The 19,123-nt window shown below is 41.3% G+C and overlaps 2 protein-coding genes across 7 annotated transcripts in view; one reads left to right on the top strand and one right to left on the bottom strand.

The window, feature by feature from the left end:
• The window catches only part of sema4d (sema domain, immunoglobulin domain (Ig), transmembrane domain (TM) and short cytoplasmic domain, (semaphorin) 4D), a 38,334-nt gene extending 23,705 nt beyond the window's left edge, over positions 1-14,629 (top strand). For 3 of the 6 annotated variants that reach the window (XM_085165571.1, XM_085165572.1, XM_085165576.1), the window contains 13 exons: positions 877-1,022; positions 1,118-1,180; positions 1,504-1,602; positions 1,706-1,799; positions 1,956-2,072; positions 4,330-4,481; positions 5,165-5,340; positions 5,502-5,658; positions 5,796-6,018; positions 6,237-6,349; positions 6,497-6,669; positions 6,825-6,871; positions 7,286-8,741. In XM_085165571.1, coding sequence (XP_085021697.1) covers positions 877-1,022; positions 1,118-1,180; positions 1,504-1,602; positions 1,706-1,799; positions 1,956-2,072; positions 4,330-4,481; positions 5,165-5,340; positions 5,502-5,658; positions 5,796-6,018; positions 6,237-6,349; positions 6,497-6,669; positions 6,825-6,871; positions 7,286-8,307 — 2,582 coding nt within the window. In that variant the 3' untranslated portion in view covers positions 8,308-8,741. Of the gene's footprint in view, positions 1-876; positions 1,023-1,117; positions 1,181-1,503; positions 1,603-1,705; positions 1,800-1,955; positions 2,073-4,329; positions 4,482-5,164; positions 5,341-5,501; positions 5,659-5,795; positions 6,019-6,236; positions 6,350-6,496; positions 6,670-6,824; positions 6,872-7,285; positions 8,742-9,419; positions 9,639-10,471; positions 10,685-10,818 lie in introns of those variants that run through there. The other 3 variants (XM_085165575.1, XM_085165573.1, XM_085165574.1) reach the window with 3 other exon arrangements.
• Positions 13,279-15,161, bottom strand: LOC146514170 (cyclin-dependent kinases regulatory subunit 2). The gene is made up of 3 exons (XM_085165577.1): positions 15,030-15,161; positions 13,749-13,876; positions 13,279-13,388 (listed from the first exon to the last, which is right to left on the bottom strand). Exons 1-3 carry the CDS (start codon positions 15,086-15,088, stop codon positions 13,327-13,329), a joined length of 249 nt encoding a protein of 82 aa, XP_085021703.1. The 5' UTR covers positions 15,089-15,161; the 3' UTR covers positions 13,279-13,326.
• Positions 15,162-19,123: the final 3,962 nt, after the last annotated feature.

The raw sequence follows: 19,123 nt of genomic DNA, 5'->3' as shown, positions 1-19,123 counted from the left end.
CTGCAAATAGACAGCGCACTGTTTTGCTCCAGGTCCTCATCCAGCAAACCTCTCAGCTATTAGGACGGGGAGAAAACAACCTCGCTTTATTCACTTACTGCTTCATGAATGCTTGGTTTCACATAGGATTTTATTCTCTTGGATCTCATCTGTGCTTAATATGACCAGTTCTGGCTGTGAGCACAGCAGTGCCAGCCACATGCTGTTCGAATTGGGCAGCCAATCAGAAGAAAATTGGCCTAAAGAAGGAGGAGCTTAAAGCGACTTGTTTCAGATAGTTGATGAACTGAAAGGCTCCACTAATACAGTTTAAACTGAACGAAGATTAGTTTGCACTGTGAAACATGCAAAGCTACTGTAGTAGAGCCCAAGAATCAAAATAAGGAGCTTATTGCAGTGAAGCTTAAAGCTGTTTTTAAGTGTTTTTGGCCACAGAAACACCATAAACACAACACTGACAGTTTTAAAGAATGATAATGTCCAGCAACAATGTACCTAAAGTCGTGTGTCTGGGTCCACGATGAGTAAAAGTCCATTTGATCTCCGTTTAGCTCCACCATCAAAGAAACGTCTCGCTCTTCAGCTACTTAATGCTTGACCGTGTTCACCTACTAGTCACTAATTTAAACACAGCAGTGTCCAGTGGGTATTAGCACTTTGTCCCTTGTGACTGAATGTGAAAGCTGAAGCTTTTGTGGCTTGGTTAATATTTATTTGCCTGCGCATGGGTCCATATCTCAAAGCAGCTACTTCTACTGTACACATGCTCATTTCAACATATCAGCCATATCAGCTGTAAATTAAATTCTGACTACAGTTAAATACAGATGTTATTAAGTAAAAAAAATGGTATATGATGATTTTTTTTTCTGCTAGATTTAGATCTGATGGAGTTTTCAGAGCCGGGCATCTTCAACTACTCCGCATTACTGCTGAGTGAAGAAAGGGATGCGCTGTATGTGGGAGCAAGGGAGGCCATCTTTGAGCTCAGCAAGAAGAATGTGAGCGTCAGAAACAAGAAGGTAGTTAAATCTTAAAAGATTCATGGTAATGCATGTGGAGGGATGTTTTAAATAATCTGGATTATAATATTTTTTTTACTTTATTCCTGTTTAAGGTTCAGTGGCCAGTTACAGAAAAATCTATGAATATGTGCACGCTGAAAGGAAAATCAAAAGAGGTTAGTTTAACAGCTCTTACATGCTGGGATGTATGCGTGGATGCTTCTCTGTCCGTCTGTCTCTTTAAGGGACTTTTTCCTTCAGGATGACCTGATTAGAATTTGGCAATCAAAGATCAGTGTGACCTCCCAAAACACTGGTTTGGTGACGATTCAAAGATTCATACTCTGATGACAAAGAAAAAGACAAATTTCTGAAAGACAAAATTAAATAACTGAAGTTATGTAATTTAATTTTGAAAATGTCTAACATTAAGTCTAGACGGGCAAACTGTAACCACAAGGTCATAATTCTCCTTTTGTTTTGTTCCCTCTTCTTTCAGAGGGAGTGTCTAAACTACATTCGAGTGCTCCAAGCAGTAGATGACACGCGGCTGTATGTCTGCGGCACACACGCCTTTCAGCCTCAGTGTGATTACTTGGTAGGTTAATTTTCAACCGCTCTTTACCCAGACGCCGTACTTCACTGTTTAAACTCACTTATCAACACCGCCGCCTCATCTCATAAGTAATCTCCTCTTTCAGTACTTTGGCAACTTCTCACTTCACGGTAAACCCGAGGACGGCAGAGGGAAGTGCTCCTTTGACCCCTCGCAAAGCTTTACTACTGTCATGGCTGGTGAGTTGAGCCCAGCTCTTCTCTCATCTCATTTCATAAAGTGCTTATTTTGGTTATGGCTGCAGTGAAATTCATAACAATCCCCTTTGTTTTCTTTTGTTTTTTTTAGAGAAGGAAAATAATTTTCTGATGTTTTATTCTCTGTTTTCCTATCAGATGGAGTGCTGTACTCAGGGACAGCTTATAATTTCTTAGGCAGTGAACCGATTATATCAAGATACTCCCCAACCCAGTCTTTGCTGAGGACTGAGTACTCCACATCATGGCTTAATGGTGAGTTGAATGAACTAAACGATTGTCAGGCTGTTGGGAGAATAGCTTTTAAAAATGTGTTTTTGAAGGTTGAGAAAACATCTCATCTTGTAGAAATGTCCCCCGAGTGCCACTGACTCATGTTAATGGATCTGGATTGATCTAATCCCTTCTTTGCTGCAGTTTGACTTGTTGTTGCAGCATCACTTTCACATATGTATTTTGTTGGTTGGCAAAATACATCGACTACAACACCAAGAAAAAAAATCTCCTTCCTCTTGTTAATTAGAGGCCGTGTAGAAAACACAGCAGTGCTTTCAACTACACGGCTACCAATTTGTGACTGTGTGACAGATCAAAGCTGAGTAGGCCTCAAACCAGTGAAGTATCAACCTGTCATGCTCCCATGTTAACACACACACACACACACGCGCTCAAAGATGATGATGAAGAGTGACACAGCTGGCCTTGGCTCTTTAAGATATTGTTGCAGATATGAACACAGCATTACACGTCACCAGAGGGAGATCCCCAAATTATCTCCATCCTGTGTGTCAGATTTAAATGTGTCACATACTTATTTAATCAAAGTTTAGGACTCTTAATCCCACCTTTAGGAATACAGTGAGACTTTTTACAGTACCATATCACCCTACTTGTGAAAAATCCCAGTTTGATTCTGGGAGGAGACACAAATCCAGTCTCAGGGGGTCACAAGTAAGTGAGAGGGTTGCATCAGGGAGGTTATGCGGCATAAACCCTGCACAGAATCGCACATCCATCCACTGTGCCAACCCCCTGGGAAATAAGGGAGCAGTCTAAAGTTTTTACCCCTTGGCCGTAAAAGGCTGATGGGGTATTGTTGTCACTCCGCCAGGCAGGACACCCAGGTTTGTGAATGTGATAACTCAGTTCAATTCAGTTTTATTTATACAGCACCAAATCACAAAATCAGTTGCCTCAAGGTGCTTTATATTGTCAGGTAGGCACTACAATAATCCATACAGAGAAAAACCCTCAACAATCATATGACCCCCTATGAGCAAGCACTTTGGTGACAGTGGGAAGGAAAAACTCCCTTTTAAAAGGAAGCCTTAAAGTAATTAATGCCTGAACTAGGTTTTCAGCGTCACTCTGAGACAGGATATTTCTAATTTTAGAGATATTGCACAAATGGAAGCAGTCCTACATATTTGTTTATGGACGTGCATTGAAGGACATATGTTGCTGGTTAAAAATTGCCTCTGGAGGCAGAGGAAATGCCATCCAGAACTCGAGAACAAAGTGATATAGGATTTTGAAATTGATAGCATTGATGCATCTAGTATCTAAATCTTGGATGAATTAAAATCTCAGTGACCTCGACCTCAAGGTCAGAGGTCAGGTTTGCTAAAAATAACCTAGTATTTTCAAAATTTACAAAATTTACTAGGAGGTTGAGGGGTAGCACTGGTGGTAGGGCTGCACGATTAATCGTTAGAAAATCGCGATCTCAATTCATACTTATGTGCGATCTCATTTCCAAATAACAACGATTTAAAAAAAAGAAAGAAAAAAAGACGACGATTGTACCGCATTTTGATCCGTGACGTAATCTGCATGAAAACAAGCGCTCACTCTTTCTGCTCAACAAATGACAAGGGCGGAGCCTTATACCACGTGATACAGAAGCTGTGCCGTGTGGTGCTAAACTTGGCAGGGAAAACAACGGAGAGCACGTCAGGGATGACGAGAAAGTGACTGGAGAAAATCCGTCCCGGTCAACCACCCAAACATCAATAACGGGAACCTTATACAGCGCTTCCCTATACCCGTCGAACTTCCGCAGGCACAAAGAAATTACGGAGCAACACTGTGCAAAACGAGGGATTTAGGGAAATGATCAACACCCTAGACAAAGGCTACACAGTGCCGTCCCGCAACTATTTTTCTATTGTTGCACTACCTGCTCTATACACGCAGTGTCGGGCAATGGTGGAGACGGTATTTCAAGCAGTACAACATTTTGCGGCAACGACAAAATGTGAGACATTTGTTGATTTTATGTTTATTTATTGTTTTTGTTCAGTCTCAACTGTTACGAAGTTGATGTGCAGTTAATAAGCGCAATAAATATTTATACTGGAAAAGAAAATCGTGAGAGAATCGTGATCTCAATTCTAAGCAAAAAAAAAAAAAAATCGTGATTCTCATTTTATGCAAAATCGTGCAGCCCTAACTGGTGGCCTCCAGGATTTTTTTTTTTCCTTACCAATACCTTTCTCTGCTTTCCTCCCAGAACCCAGTTTCGTTTTCGCCGACGTGATCAGAGAAGGGGAAAATGGAGCAGATGGCGAAGATGACAAAATCTACTTTTTCTTCACCGAGGTGTCGGTGGAATACGAATTCTTTGGCAAGCTGTTCATCCCCAGGGTGGCGCGCGTCTGTAAGGTCAGTACACGTGCGCCATCTGCACATACCAGCGCTATCAATCCATCCATCTTTAGTCACTATTTCCTGTCCTGCATGTTTGTGTATGTACATTTGTGCAAGTCTTTTTTCTCCTTTTTTTTCCTTCCTCCTTCCAGTTCCCTTAGCCTCATTTTTTTTTTAATTTAACCTTAGCTCATAATTGCAGCATACACATGCAGAGACCCATGGCACCTGGACAATATAAAACACTGTTCCAATGCAAGCACTTAACTTGCAACATACATCATAACAGCGTATTGTAATGTTTCAAAGTTAGTAGTATAACAAACAGGGTAGTTCTTTTTGTACTATTCATTTCAAGTTTTACTGCTTTGAAAATGTAAATGCAACTGTAACTACATCTTTTCTTTTTAGTCTTGTTTCCTGTTACCAAATAAAAAAGCAATAATGGGGGTACATTTTTAGACATATATGTATTTGCACGTAATCCTCCACCCCCAGTCAGGGGTCCCTGTATGTTGCCTGAGAGGCAAAATGTAGGGCAAGAAAGTGCATAATCCACTTGGCGCAATGCTCAGAGCTCCTTGTTAAGCTGGATAAGGTCAGCGTTTCTAGCATGTCAGGAAAAGTGGAAATTCTTTCTCTGCTCCAGCTGCCCTCTCATCCCTCACTGCTAAATATCTCCAATATTGTCACGACAGGGCGACCTTGGAGGGCAGCGCACTCTGCAGAAAAAGTGGACGTCCTTTCTGAAAGCCAAGCTGGTGTGCTCCATGCCTGAGCTCAACTTCGTTTTCAACGTGGTTCATGACGTTTTCATCCTGAAGGGGACAGACCGCAAAAACACGGTCGTCTACGGAGTCTTCACCTCTCAGTGGTCAGTGATTTCAAGGTTTGGGATTGGTTTGGGTCGGGAGCATTAAACAAGCAAGCAAAGAGCAGCATTCACATCCAGCCTAATGCAGAACTCGAAACTCACTCACTCAAGAAGAAACAAGAAGAAACTCACTCTTCTCATTGTCTCTTCCTCACATCTAGGGGTAACGTGGGTTTGTCAGCCGTGTGTGCCTACGAGCTCAAGGATGTGGAAGACATCTTCTCCAAGGGCAAGTACATGCAGAAGGCCACGGTGGAGCAGTCCCACACAAAGTGGGTACGGTACAACGGCATTACTCCTACTCCACGTCCTGGAGCTGTAAGTAGATGCCACGAGTAATCAAGATGTGATCTACTCAATATAGTAATCATGTTAATTACATGGGGAAAAAAAGAGGATGCGTTGGTCATATGAAGTTGATTACTAACGTCATCGCTATTTGTCTTCCACACCAGTGTATTAACAACCAGATGCGACTGCAGAACATGAACAACTCGCTCCACTTGCCCGACAAAACCCTTCAGTTTGTTAAGGACCACCCCCTGCTGGAGGATCCCATCCTGCCCATCCGCAACAGGCCCCGCCTTATCACCAAAGACGTCAATTATACCCAGATTGTCGTGGAGAGGGTCCAAGCACTTGACAAAATTACTTATGACGTCATCTTCACTGGAACAGGTGATCAGTTAAGATAAAATGAAAATGAAGCCGTTACAAGCACTTCCTTGTGAAGTTTATCAGGCAAATATGCAAATCTGAGTCAGTCAACTTTGAATGTCTGTGCAGTGAGAAAGCCGCGTCTCGCCACAAACTTGCAGATAAATGTATTAAAGAGTCCCGTTTTCCTGCGATTACCTTTGCAGAATAACTGACATTTTTACTATTCTCATGTCTAGATAAGGGTGTCCTGCACAAGTCGGTGCTGGTTGAAGATGAGGTTCATATTGTGGAGGAGATCCAGCTCCTGAAGAACGCTGAACCCATCAAAAACCTGCTGCTGTCCTCAGAGGTCAATTTATTTTATTGTTAATGAGTTTTAGGAGATGAGTAAAGAACGAGACGAAGAAAATGTGAAATATGGATCACGTTGGCTTATTTTTATAAGTCACTTGGATATATATGCGATTAACTTTGTGGCTAATGTGCGTTTCCACAGACACAGTCCCTGTATGCTGGGTCAGACCTGGGTGTAGTCCAGTCTCCTACAGCTTTCTGTGGCAGGTATTCATCGTGTGTCGACTGCATCCTGGCACGAGACCCCTACTGCGCCTGGCACCCGAAGACTGCCACATGTGTCAACATCTTTGACACTGCCAGCCAAACACTCAGGTAATCTGTCACTCTTACTGCCACTAAAACAAAGCTAAAAACACACTGATTCGTCCTCCAGCTTGACCTGCTTTACAGTCTTTGTGCATAGAAGTTGTGTTATTGCACTGTGCATGTGTATTTTTTGACTCATAAAAACAATGCATGTCTTGCAGGGGGCTGATCCAGAGCATGAAAGGTGATGCAAACATGTGTCCAGCAGGTAGGCCTCAACACGCTCACACACCCATATACAGGCTTCAGTTTTATAAAGTGGACAATGCTGTGTGATTTAAACTGTGACTCAGATGAAGTTATGCATAGAGGAAGAGATCGTGACCGTAAGTCAGCCATAACTTTTGCATGCCATGTCAAACATTCATTTTGTTGTTGGTCATTACTTATCGGTTTTCATCATTTGCAAATTCCCTTTGGCTGCTGTCTTTTTACAGCTTATCCATTACTCTTAGTTAACTGTTAACTTTTCTGCTGAAACCTGTTCAGGTCCACCCAGTTTATTTACACTTCTTGCCTACTGCAGTGTGTGGGGTACTTGTACCTCGCGTTGGGAATTGTCCCCATTAGACCAGACAGTATCTAAAACTCACAATTGTCTCTTTTGTTTGCTTATTTTTAGTGCCAGCTCTGTCTCGGAAGGACTACAGGCATGTGGCGGTGAAACTGGGGAGCTCTGCCGAGCTGCCGTGCCTGGTACATTCCAACCTGGCCCAGGTGATGTGGAAATCTAACGACTCGGTTCTCACCGAGGCCTCTCGCTTCCACCTCATAGCCGAAAACGGGCTCCTCATTTACAGCGTGGCTCCAGAGGACCAAGGGTACTATGAGTGCTGGTCCGTGGAGTGGTCTCCTGCTGCTGGCAGGAACTTCAGTCGCCTGCTGGCTGGATACACCCTGACTCTGGATCTTCCGCCCAGACCGCCGCACCAGGCGGGGCATGCCGTCACCACCACCCTCAGTGGCCACGAGGCAGCTACCACAGGTGCAGCTGAAGGTAAAGTAGAGACGGAGAGAGCCGCACTAACTTCAGCCCTTGCCCCTCCCAGCTTCACAGCAGCAACAGTCCTGCCACCCTCCCCTCCCCAAAGCGACGCGTCACTAACCCCGCCCACCAGCAGCACAGTCAAGCTCCAGCCAAAGGTAAATCTTCTTCCCACTAATTCCAAAGGCCCCCATCCTGACAGTTGGGACCCCTCGGCAGAGTATTTGCAGCACAACAACACCGCTGCCCTCCTCTTCCTCTTCCTCCTGTTTTTCCTCCTCTTCATGGCTGCGCTGGTGTACAACTGCTACATGCAGTACCTTCCAGCTCCCTGCTTGAGGCTGCGGGCCACTCTACTTGGCAGCCACAAGAGCGCCCATCAGACCGAGTACAGGGCCTGTGAGGCAGGTTTAATAGAAACCTCTGCGATCGAGAAAATTAACATGGCCGAGCAGCCGATCCAGAACGGCAGCCAAACCACTCAAAACCTCCGGGCACTCCGCGACACGGGGTACGAAACCGAGCCGGAGTGCGGGAACGGTCGCGTCCCCTCTCTCAGTTTTGGAGACGATAGCCCCTCCAAGGAGAAACCTTTTGATGTGGACTGTGGATCTCAGGACATTCAGTATGCAGATGCAGATGCAGATGCAGAAGCTTAACGCTAGCCACAATAGACTTGATCCCTCCTATCGGCACAGAGAGTGCAGGGGGCCGCGCTTTTTCTGCATTTGCAGCTTCTGTCAAGGGCACAACATTTTTGTAAGGCATGAAAATCCCGAGGCCCAGATCGGGCATTCCCGCTCGGTTGTAGAGTTTTAACTCCCTCTGCTTGATTTTAGGGCTAATGGTGATGGTGAAGCAAAAAAAAAAAAAAAGAAGCAAAAAACAACTGTATTCAAGGAAGCTGCAGCTCCTTCAGCTTAGCCCAGCAAGAAAAGCTATTAAATTTTTGAATTTTTGTCAATTTTTTTTTAAACATTCCAAATTGGAAACATTGTTTACCAAATTGGTAAGTTACTGTGATGCTTTCCAAAGTGCAGTCAAATTTCTGTACAGCTTGAGGGGGAGGGGGGGCATTTGCATGTCTTTGAGGGGGAGGGGGGGCATTTGCATCTCTTTTTAGCTTTTTTTTTTTTTTTTTTTTTAAAGCAGTGAATACTTCATTACACAGTGAATGCTTCAGTATTACATTGATTTCTCAGGGAAGAGTTGCTCAGTAGGTTAGCACAGCGTCACCACCCGGAGCATGTGGGCCTTAATCTCTCCCAGTGAACTGGCCGTAAGAGAATGAATCAAACTGTTTGTACCACTGTGTTTCCTGCGTGCAGACTCTCGTGTTTTATTAGTATTATTATTATTTTCCTTCCTATGAAATCGACATTCCCCACACAGATACAACTCTGGTCGTCCTGTGTATTAACCCTTGTCAGAGATCTTTCCATATGTGGTCTGTTAATAATGTAAAAATGTACAGTGTGACATGATTAACAAAAGGGGGGGCAACATCAGAAGTTATTTTTTATAAAGCCTTCAGTTTTAGACAATTTTCAGAGAATTATTATTTATAATGAGTCACATATGTGGTAACATTTTGTCTAAGTAGTTGTGATCTTCATCCTTGTTTTTACTTTTTAAATTTTTTTTTTATTGTAGCTGATTTGATCTTTTTAGGCCATTCATTCGTCACCCCTTTGTCTGTTTGCATGCCAGCCCCTGTTTGAATTTCCTGTTTTTTCCTCAGTACTGTTTCTTCCGTCACTCCCTCTCACAGCCTCCTCTCCTGTTGCCACTTCATCTTCCCTGTCCTCTTCTGGAGGTAGCACTCCCTCTCTCCCTTCCTCCTTTCCCCATTCCTCTTCTCCCTCCTCCACGAAGCCCCATAATGCGGAGGCTCGGGAGGCCGAGGTGAGACTATTGCCTCCCCTGCTGAAGGACCAGGCCTGGGGGGTTCACGCGCAGGAGGCCTTCCTTCTCTTCTGCCTCGCCCTGGGTGAGTGGTGCATGTGACATAGGCTGAGCTCACACCCCAGAATCTAAATCCTTCAGAATTTCTTCCTTTTGCTTTTTAACCCATCACTCTCGCTCATTCACTCTCCTCTCCTGCATCTCGCATGTTGGTAAACATCAGCTAACTGGGAGTGATTGCGAGCATGTCAGAGTTCCTGTTTGTGTGTAACAAGTGATCCTCCCTGCTTTTTTTTTTTCTGTGTTTGTGGGAACGATTGACCTCCATTTTTAAGAGTTTTGCATTAAAAAAACAAAGCAAACGTGAATGTTTAAAAAGATTAAGCTGGGATTCATTAAGCTGGAAAACTCAGTGATCGGGTCCAGTGACCACACTCTGACGGACGGACGGATCCTCCTTATCCAGGATATTAAGAATCTTTCCTCAAAACAAAGTTTAGTGGGTTCACCTTTCTTTATCCAGATCATTTTTGTGCCTGTAAACAAATGTAAATATATTTGTATATATGGGGAAAAAATACCATTTGACGATGTACATAAAACTAGGTGACGTAATGGTGCTGTGGTTCTTGGTAGGGAGGCAAAATAAAAATGTAAAACGTTTACAACCCTTGTTTGTTTTTCTTTATTTTTTTAAACTATCATCATCCGTTGTATTTTCAAAAGATGAGGCCTCCATAGAGAGGACAGATACATACTAATTAGAAAATGTTTGCCTATCAGACCTGAGATCAGGCAGTATGCATGCTCACTGATTGATGACCACAGGTGGACCAACCAAAGGCAAGTATTTCCCATTTCATGCATGTCTCAGTGACGCCTTAAACATCAGAGGTCAACATCAATTCTGTCCCACAGGTCCCAGTGATGTCCACATTCACTGGCTAGTAAACGGGCACAGTCTGGACACCCCCATAAAGGAGTACCGCCGGCCGCTTGGTCAGAGGGAGGTTTTAGTGAGCAGCTGGCTCCAAGAGGGGCCGCTGATCAAGGACGCACGGTATAACTGTGTTGCCGAGGCCAGCACAGGAAATGACGTGTCTGAAGTTGACCTCCGGCTCTCTATTGGAGGTATCAGGTGGAAAATATTGACTATAGTCCTGCATGCAGAATGGAATTGGGAGTGTTCTGGACTGGCTGTTTCCATTGGCAGAGATGGATAATTGCACTGGTTTATTTCCATAAAGCGTGTTGTTGTTCAACAGATGAAGAGAACATTCCAACCCGAGATTTGAGCCAGTGGAGAGGTGCACTCGCAGAGCACGAGCAACTGCTAAAGAGATGGGAAAAGGCCTGGGTAGGTCTGTGTGCTGTTTTCTCCAGTCAGTCGCCTGGATTGTGTTTGCGTCACGTGCGTCGGTTTTAACCTGCTCGGCATGTTCGGCTTTAGGCTGCCAGGCTGTTTTCATCAAGAGTACTGGAGAAGTGCAAAGTCCACGTTTTTATAGCAGCAATAACACGAAACGAGGGATGCGAAGAAAAAGCTAGTTCAAACGAAATGAGGGTCTGATTTAAGGGCTTTGTAAACGGTGATGTGGAAGCTTTGAAGTGCACTTGTTTAAATACACCAATCAACTACAGCTTTAAATGCCTTTAACGTCATGTATCTAACGGTGTTGTACGAATCGCATGTTCTTTTAACCATATTTTGTAAATTGCATGAGTAACTAAAAGCTTATGTTCCTTTTAGAGAAGCTGCTAATGAGATTCCTCCTTCAATACAGGCATGTGTGAGTCTTGTGACATTTAACTAAATTTCCTAAATGTCTTGATGTTACTGAAGTTACTGGACATTTTTGACTAATATCTAACTAATATCAGTCTGTCTTCCTAGATAGAAAACAATACCTGTAGGTCACAAATGGGTTGATTAAAAGCAGTGCATTGGTTATTACAGAATTTAAGTCAATGACTCAGTACTTTTCTTGTGACTTTAAAATGGGGGGAAATAATTATTTGATCTCCTGCTTAATTTGTAAGTTTGCTCACTTACAAATAAATGAAAGTGTCATATTTTTATGGCAATTTCATTTTAATGGAGGCAAGTAATAAGTCATGATTTGCTTGGGGATCAAATACTTCTTTTACATTATATATGTGTCTTTTCTGGGTTTTTGGTTAATAGTCTGCCTCCATTAAAATGATACTACTATAAAACTTACTGTTACCTTCGGTGGACGTGAGCAGGGGATCAAACTATTATTTCCCCATCTGCATGTGCAGTTGTTGAAATGCATCAGTACTACTCCCAGCATTTCTCTTGTGTAATTAAATCACACTGCTTGTGTAGTACAGCTGGTTTTTTTTTCCCACTTTAGGAAAGCTGTGACGACCACAGAGCTCTGTGAAGAGTTGACTTGGCTGAATCTGGTTGCGAACATGGTCCTCCATGCAGGTGGACCACACCTTTGACACTGAAACTGTCAAAAAAACAACAATGCCACTTCTTAGATAGGAGTTTGGGGGACCATGAAGCAACACATTTACAATCTGCCTCCTGCAGGGGTGAGGGCAGTTGGGGGGTTGGGGTCACCTATATGCAGTGATAATGTGGGAGTCTCCAACCAAACTCTGCAAGGAGATGAAGCTCATCAATCTGAGAACACGTGGGCTGCCTTTGTACCAAAAATCCATTTCTGTCAAACGTCCTGAGAGCAGTGCTTGTAAGGAATGTTTCGCATTTTTAAAGTGATGGAACATGTCAAATGTTTATTGTGAGATTCATTTTAAGATGTTTGCACCTGTGCTGGCTTCAGAAGCTTCTGTCAAGTCCATCATAGCTACTTGGAATTTGTATAATCTTGAGTGAAAATGTCTTTAATCATCAAGCCCAAAACCCAATTCATAGGAGTTGATGGCAGGAATCGGGCCTGTAGCTCTTTTAACATGTCATCAAAATGCAAAATTTATCTTAAAAGAAATGCAGTTCAGCCCAAGTATGGCAACTTTTATTTCACACACTGCTTTTCATCTCTTATTTTCTTCACATTAAAACTGTGACTACCTATTTGGCGCTGTAGCAGAAATAAACTGTTTAAATGCTGTTGCTTATGTCATGATGCCTTCAAGTTTAACACATTCTAGTGTTTAAATTACAACATGTGAGCAGATGATGGTAGAAAATATAATCAAGAATTTTCTTTGAAAATCATGTATAGTTAATGCCTTGACTGAAATCTAATTTAAAAAAAAGAAGTTTCAAGCTGATTTTGACACGTGTGCCTCAGATTTGTAGACTTACAGCTGTTCATCTTAAATTGTTTTTAATTTGGTCCTCCGTTAAGTTTCTTTTAATGTATGAGAAAAAGCCACACGTGGCTTCCTAAGGCACATTTCTGTATTTCAGCACAACACTGGTTTCATGGTGGTGTTCAGTGGAGCCACACCACCCTCTTGTGACCACTTATAGGAACATAACCCAAAAACAGGAGGTGGTTAGCAGGTTGTTTATTACTGTAAAGGTCAGAGCATGACAATTAAACAAATGTAACTGAACACACAGAGAGACTGACACCAGATTTAACCATCTCTAATTAATTTATAAATTCACTTTGGTTTGAAGTCACAAAGAAGATTTCTTCCTCCTTTCTCCGCGGGGGGAAAAAAAAAAGCATCAGACAAATCAGAGGGATTACATCAAAAAGCTGAGAAATTCATATGCTGCAGTGAGCAACCAGCTAGACAGTATACACTTAATAATTTTAAATAAAAGATCACAGGAGGACTCTTCCAGTAGGGCGAGGGTGGGGTCTTCTGAACAGAAGGATATGTGGCTCTGGGAGAACAATAGCAGACAAATATACCAACAGGTTAGTGACCTGAGGCCTGATCATTGTGTGTTTTAAAGGCCTATTACCAGAATGATGTGCTACACTGTAGTTACAGCCAAAGTTGTACGACTCTGCAGCCATTCTGGTGATGCATTTCGGCATCTGGGCCTGCATTTAAATTAACTGGGAGAAAACCATTACTTTTGCTTTACTAGTCAACCAGACAACAGTGCACGAATAGCATCAACAATCAACTCCAACTTAGAGTTTTTTAACAACATAATGGATTTATTTGCAGCCAAGTCCAGGTTGCCAACATTTCAGCAGCTCAAAAGCAAGCCAATAACATATATTACATGCATTACCTGGTTCGTGTATCATATAGTGGATCCATCCCCGGGACTGCTGCACTCCCAGCTGTCTCCACTCGTCTTCAGACATCAGGTGGGATTTTGGGATATATTTAGTCATCTCCCGAGGCAGAACAACGTGTCTAGTGATGAGAACAAACGATTGTTAATCATTAGTGGAGTGTAAATATCTTGTAAGGTTTGATGCAACTATCCTGTTGGACGACACCAGTTATCTGAGATGTGATTTAAACTACAACCACGCAAAGTGTCAACTGGATCTTGCAGTTGTGATGTTATGTTGATAAAAACTGTCCAGAGACAGATATGTAGACAACATACTCAAAGAGACTTTGGGAGTTCCTGCTATACAGGAGTCTCCAGGAACGAATTTTTCATCATGATTTAAAAAGAAGTAAAATGCAGCCGAAAGTCATATGTGAATTGTGTCTACAGAAAGAACACATACAGATCGATACACAGGTGCCAAATTAAAGGAAAACCCTATATTTAAGACACTGAGTGGCTTGCTATGCTGTGCAGAGGATCTTGCAGGCATGCCTTGAGTCCATGTATTCCTTTGTAGGGACAGGTCAAGCAGTGCAAATCAATACAAAGTTGGCCTGAGGGGTCTTAAACGTATCTACTGTGATGAGGGTGGCAAAGATATTGTTAACTTACTTTAAAAAATCTTAATATAAAAAATGGTCACATTTGCCATCATACCAAGATGACAAAGCTCTGCTCTGCTCAAAAAAAAAAGGAAACAAGCAAATTCACACTGGAAATTAACTGAAGCAATACTGAAAACTGAAAATGTGAACTAACTCAGGGTCGTCTCTTCCAAAAATCCCTCCCATTCACAGGATGGATTTTGGGGATTAAAAAAAAATAAATCACACTGCAGTCGCTTCATTTCAAGGAGCACTGGAGCTGTTCTGGCGACACCTGGCGGTCAGACTTTCACTTTACATCCACTAAAAGTTTGTCACCGTAATGGTGGTGTTCCCATTGAACGGCAACATTCAATGGGATTATTATTATTATTCTACTATTACACCTCCACCAAATACACACACACACACACATATATATATATATATGGTAATTTTTTTTAAAATCGCACTATCATGCAAAATTAGCATGACTAAACGCCAGCTTAAACTTTGAGACCACTTCGTGTCGGTTGTCTACGTTTAATTTTTCCTAGAAAATATCCACTGAAGACGTCTTCTCTTTGCTGCTAATCTTTAGTTAACATTACTCAAGTTAAACATGCGAACAAATAATGCTCACCTGTACTCGTAATGGTCGTCACTGTACCTGTCGGAATAGTAGATCTGGTTGCGAGACATATTTACAGAAAAAAATCAGGTTAATTATTAGAAAAGTTTTACGAGAAACTGGGGTTGTAGAATAACAACAAGTGGCCACCTGTAGCTCATTCCGTGCAGATTGCTCAAAGGTATTGATTGGACGACTTCTGTCATGTGACCAGAATTTCCCTCTTTATCGGTAGTTATCGAGCCGTCATCAAAGTACAGGTGAGTGTCTTAAGTTGTTGTTTTCAGCCCTCTTTTGCAGTAGTTGTTCATCTTCACACAAAATAGAAACACAATATATCTCACATGTTTAAATATGCATCACAACACACTACTGTGTTATTACTGATGAGGATGGTTAAAATAAAATACTCATCCATTCACTTCTGCTTATCCTTATCAGGGTCACAGTGGGCTGGAGCATATCCCAGCTATCATAGGGCGGGGTGGGGTACACCCTGGATGGGTCGCCAGTCTGTTGCAGGGCTAACATAATCTACAGCAGAATGGCTCAAAAACAAAGGAATCAACATATTGCAATAGCCCAAAGCCCAGACCTCAGCCTGGTTGAAATGTTGTGGCAAGAGCTTTAGAGAGCTGTGCATAGGCAAATAACCAAAAACCTTGATGATGAGAAGCAATGCTGTAAAGAAGTTTTGCATGTTCTTTTTATCTAAGGTAAAAGAGGGTTTCAGTCCCAGTCCAAGTTTTCTCTCATTTATTGCCTCAAGCAGTTCAAAAATAATTCATGCAGGTGGATCTCTTTCCAGTTAGAAAACCACAGCCAACAGTTTGCTGTGGCCAGCTTCTGGAAGAGAGATGACCCCAACTAATAGTACACATATTTATAAAGGAGAATGTGTTTCTATCTGATTGGTCAAAAACCATTGAGAAGACACATGATTACACACACACACACACACACACATACACACATACACACACACTGGCCTGCCTCTTCCTAACCTGTAATCTAGTTTTATAGCCTGTGGCAGCATCTATCCGTGAGACCTATTGTTTCTTGACCTTGCTCTGGATCACTCCCACATTCCTGCACACCGCCTTCCACAAAGTCTGCACAAACAACTCTCAAATCATGTGAATCTGTAACTTTTATACTTATATTATTTTGAGTGCTCAGTATGCAATTAACTATTAAAGCGATCTAAAATTAATTACAGTCCCCATACCATTTGCTAGCACAGGTTTTGTAAATCAACATTTCTAGTCCTCACAGAAGCATGGGGCAGAAATTTCTCCACAACAATGTGAGAAGTCATACAGGAAACTGTTACTAAAAGTCATTGGTGCTTAAGCTGTTTCTACAGGCTACTGAATCATGGGTTAGTTGTACTTCCCGTGAATCCTGTGAAAACAGTCTTTTTCATATGACTGTAGTCTTCTATTTTCGAGGCTCAAACTTAATTGGAAAGTTGATCAACAAGCAGTTTCATGGCCAGGTACACCTTGTTCCCTTGTTATTTCTTGATAAATTAAACAGATTCTGTTGTTGATTCCAAGTGATAAAGTTGCATTTAGTAGCACTGAAATTCTCAGTATGAGGATTAAAGAGTTGGTGATGCAAGTGATGGAGGCCACTGTTGATTTAAAAAACCAAAATAAACCTACCAGAGAGAGAGAGCAAAACCTTTTGGAGTGGCCGAATCAACAGCCTGGTATTCTTACATTCCTTGGTAAGGAAAACCCTTCACAACATCTAGCAAAGTCAAGAACTTCCTTGAGGAGATAGGTGTATAATTATCATAATCAACAATCGAGATAGATCTTCACGAATGAAAAAGGTGCAAACCACTAGTTACACTCAGGACCTAAAGAGCATACTAATGAAGCAAATTCAACACAGCCACACTTGCTTTGTATAAGCTGGCTTAACAAAACCTAAACTCCAGTTGGAGAAAGGGGTATTACTACAACTTTCCCTGTTAAGCTGGACCTTCTGCTTCAGAATCTTTGCACACTGAAATAAAAACACTCTTCTTCTGGACAAAATGATCCCTGTGAGTGTACCCACTCTATTCAGAGTCATTATCAGATAATAATGATAAAAATCTATAAAGACCACAAAAATAAAACAAAAAAAATAACAAAAATTGCAACACTTTTGAAAAAAAGGACGAGCTGCATGTTAACCTATTGATGATAGCTTACATGACTGCTGCACATTAGAGCTCTGAAACTTTAACCTGGATACATTTAAACATTAAAGGTTACTGCCTCATAGCTTAATAACTAAGTCATGGAAATGACTCTGCCAGCTCAGAGTGAAATTTATTTTATTGATTGAATGGTCTCGATTTTTTCGAATCGATTTCTTTAGTCTGTGTTCTAGTAGTCCCAATTCAAGCAGTGTAAGACAGACTTGGCAGCAGATTAGAACCAAGTATAAAACCATCTATACATTTTCTGTGCCCCTAACTGAATACATGCAAATTCCAGTTATGATGCAGTGCACAGTTTGCACAGCTTGAACTTGAAAAGCTCATGTACAACTTGACAACTGCCTATATAAAATGTATTTTTCCAACATAGACTCTATACAGTGCTTCAAAACATGCGGTAAGTTACCACAGTGATTTAGCTAGCCACTTCTGTGACATAGCTTGCTAAAGCATTAATCTTGATTTATAGTACATCCTTTAGGAAACCCAGAATAGACTAGAATCTTCATTTCAACTGAAAGTTGAAATGAAGATTAAATTATGGACATTACTGTATAATATCCCAGGGCTTGTGTGTTTATAAACATTATGAGTGCGTTCACAGCTACACTGACAATCGTACTCTTGTGATCTTCTTGTGCTTCTGATGCTTTTTAATGAACCATTTACAGAAAGCTCAAACGATATCCCAGACATGATTATGAAAAACGGCTCTAAAGGCTTTTATTGTCCACATCGGAAACGCTTACATCACTCTGCTCTCTTTAGCCAACCTATCAATATTTTTTTTCCCTTCTGCTATTCATCATTTTGTGTTTCATTGAGTTTTTTTAGACACATGACACATGATTGTATAACCATAGGCAACAGTACTATTGAAATATGGTCACAAATAGACCCGGAATTGGACGATGGATGTAGGGCAGGAAAATGACATGGTAGAAATCTCTCTCCTTTCTTATCCATCTTAACCTTCCTGTGAAAAATAAACATTCAAGACAGATATTAAGTGAATGTGCAATAATGGTCTTACTTACAAAAGTACTTTTATATCCATTTAATGGCAAATATCTGGATTTGGATTTGAACTTGTATTACAATAGGAAACAGGAGTCAGTACACCCATGTGAACTATTACTTACATGACTTCAAATATGGGTTTTTGCCACTCAGTTAGCATATCTTTCATTACTCCAATTCTTTTTTTTCTTCCAATAATTTAATATGCCACAATGTTATAATTTAAACCCAGTCTTCTTTTGCATGGAGAACACTAATGTTGCTCACAGTTTCTGGAAAGAAGTTCTGCCATCCCACAGAAGCATTTTTTAGCTGTAAAAAACAGAAAGGGATCTGTTGTTCTACCTTCTTCTCTAAGGTTTTTATTATTATCATTATTTTTCTGGATTCAAGTCATACAGTTTGGTAGGTAGTACTTTTTGTCCTATGGAAAGTCTTGTGATGTGTTTGGATTCTTTTTTTGTTAGAAGATTCCTTTCCACCTGGGTTTTTTGTTTGTTTGTTTGGTTGTTTTTTAGTATCCACAGGTATTCATGATTCCATCTATATTTACAACTCCCCAACACCTTTTGGAATCCTGCATGTCAAGGACGTAGATTTGGTTTTGGCATTGGTGGAGACGAAGGATTCAACCACCGAACCCTGCCCTGTTTCTTTTTTTTCCTTTTTGTTTTTGCTTCTTAATAAAAAAAAGGAGAAATATACTTGTCTACATATGCTATTCTACATGCTTAAAAATCTAAATTCATAGTTTTATATGTGAATTATATAATGTTAAATTACTATTAAACAAATGACTGATTAAGTATTTTAGACTTTAGTTTACTTCAGCCATATTCCATATAAATCAGGTATCATACAAAAATAA

Source organism: Neolamprologus multifasciatus, chromosome 7, assembly GCF_963576455.1.
Source record: "Neolamprologus multifasciatus chromosome 7, fNeoMul1.2, whole genome shotgun sequence".
Lineage (NCBI taxonomy): Eukaryota > Metazoa > Chordata > Actinopteri > Cichliformes > Cichlidae > Neolamprologus > Neolamprologus multifasciatus.
This window is presented reverse-complemented; position numbering and strand designations above follow the sequence as displayed.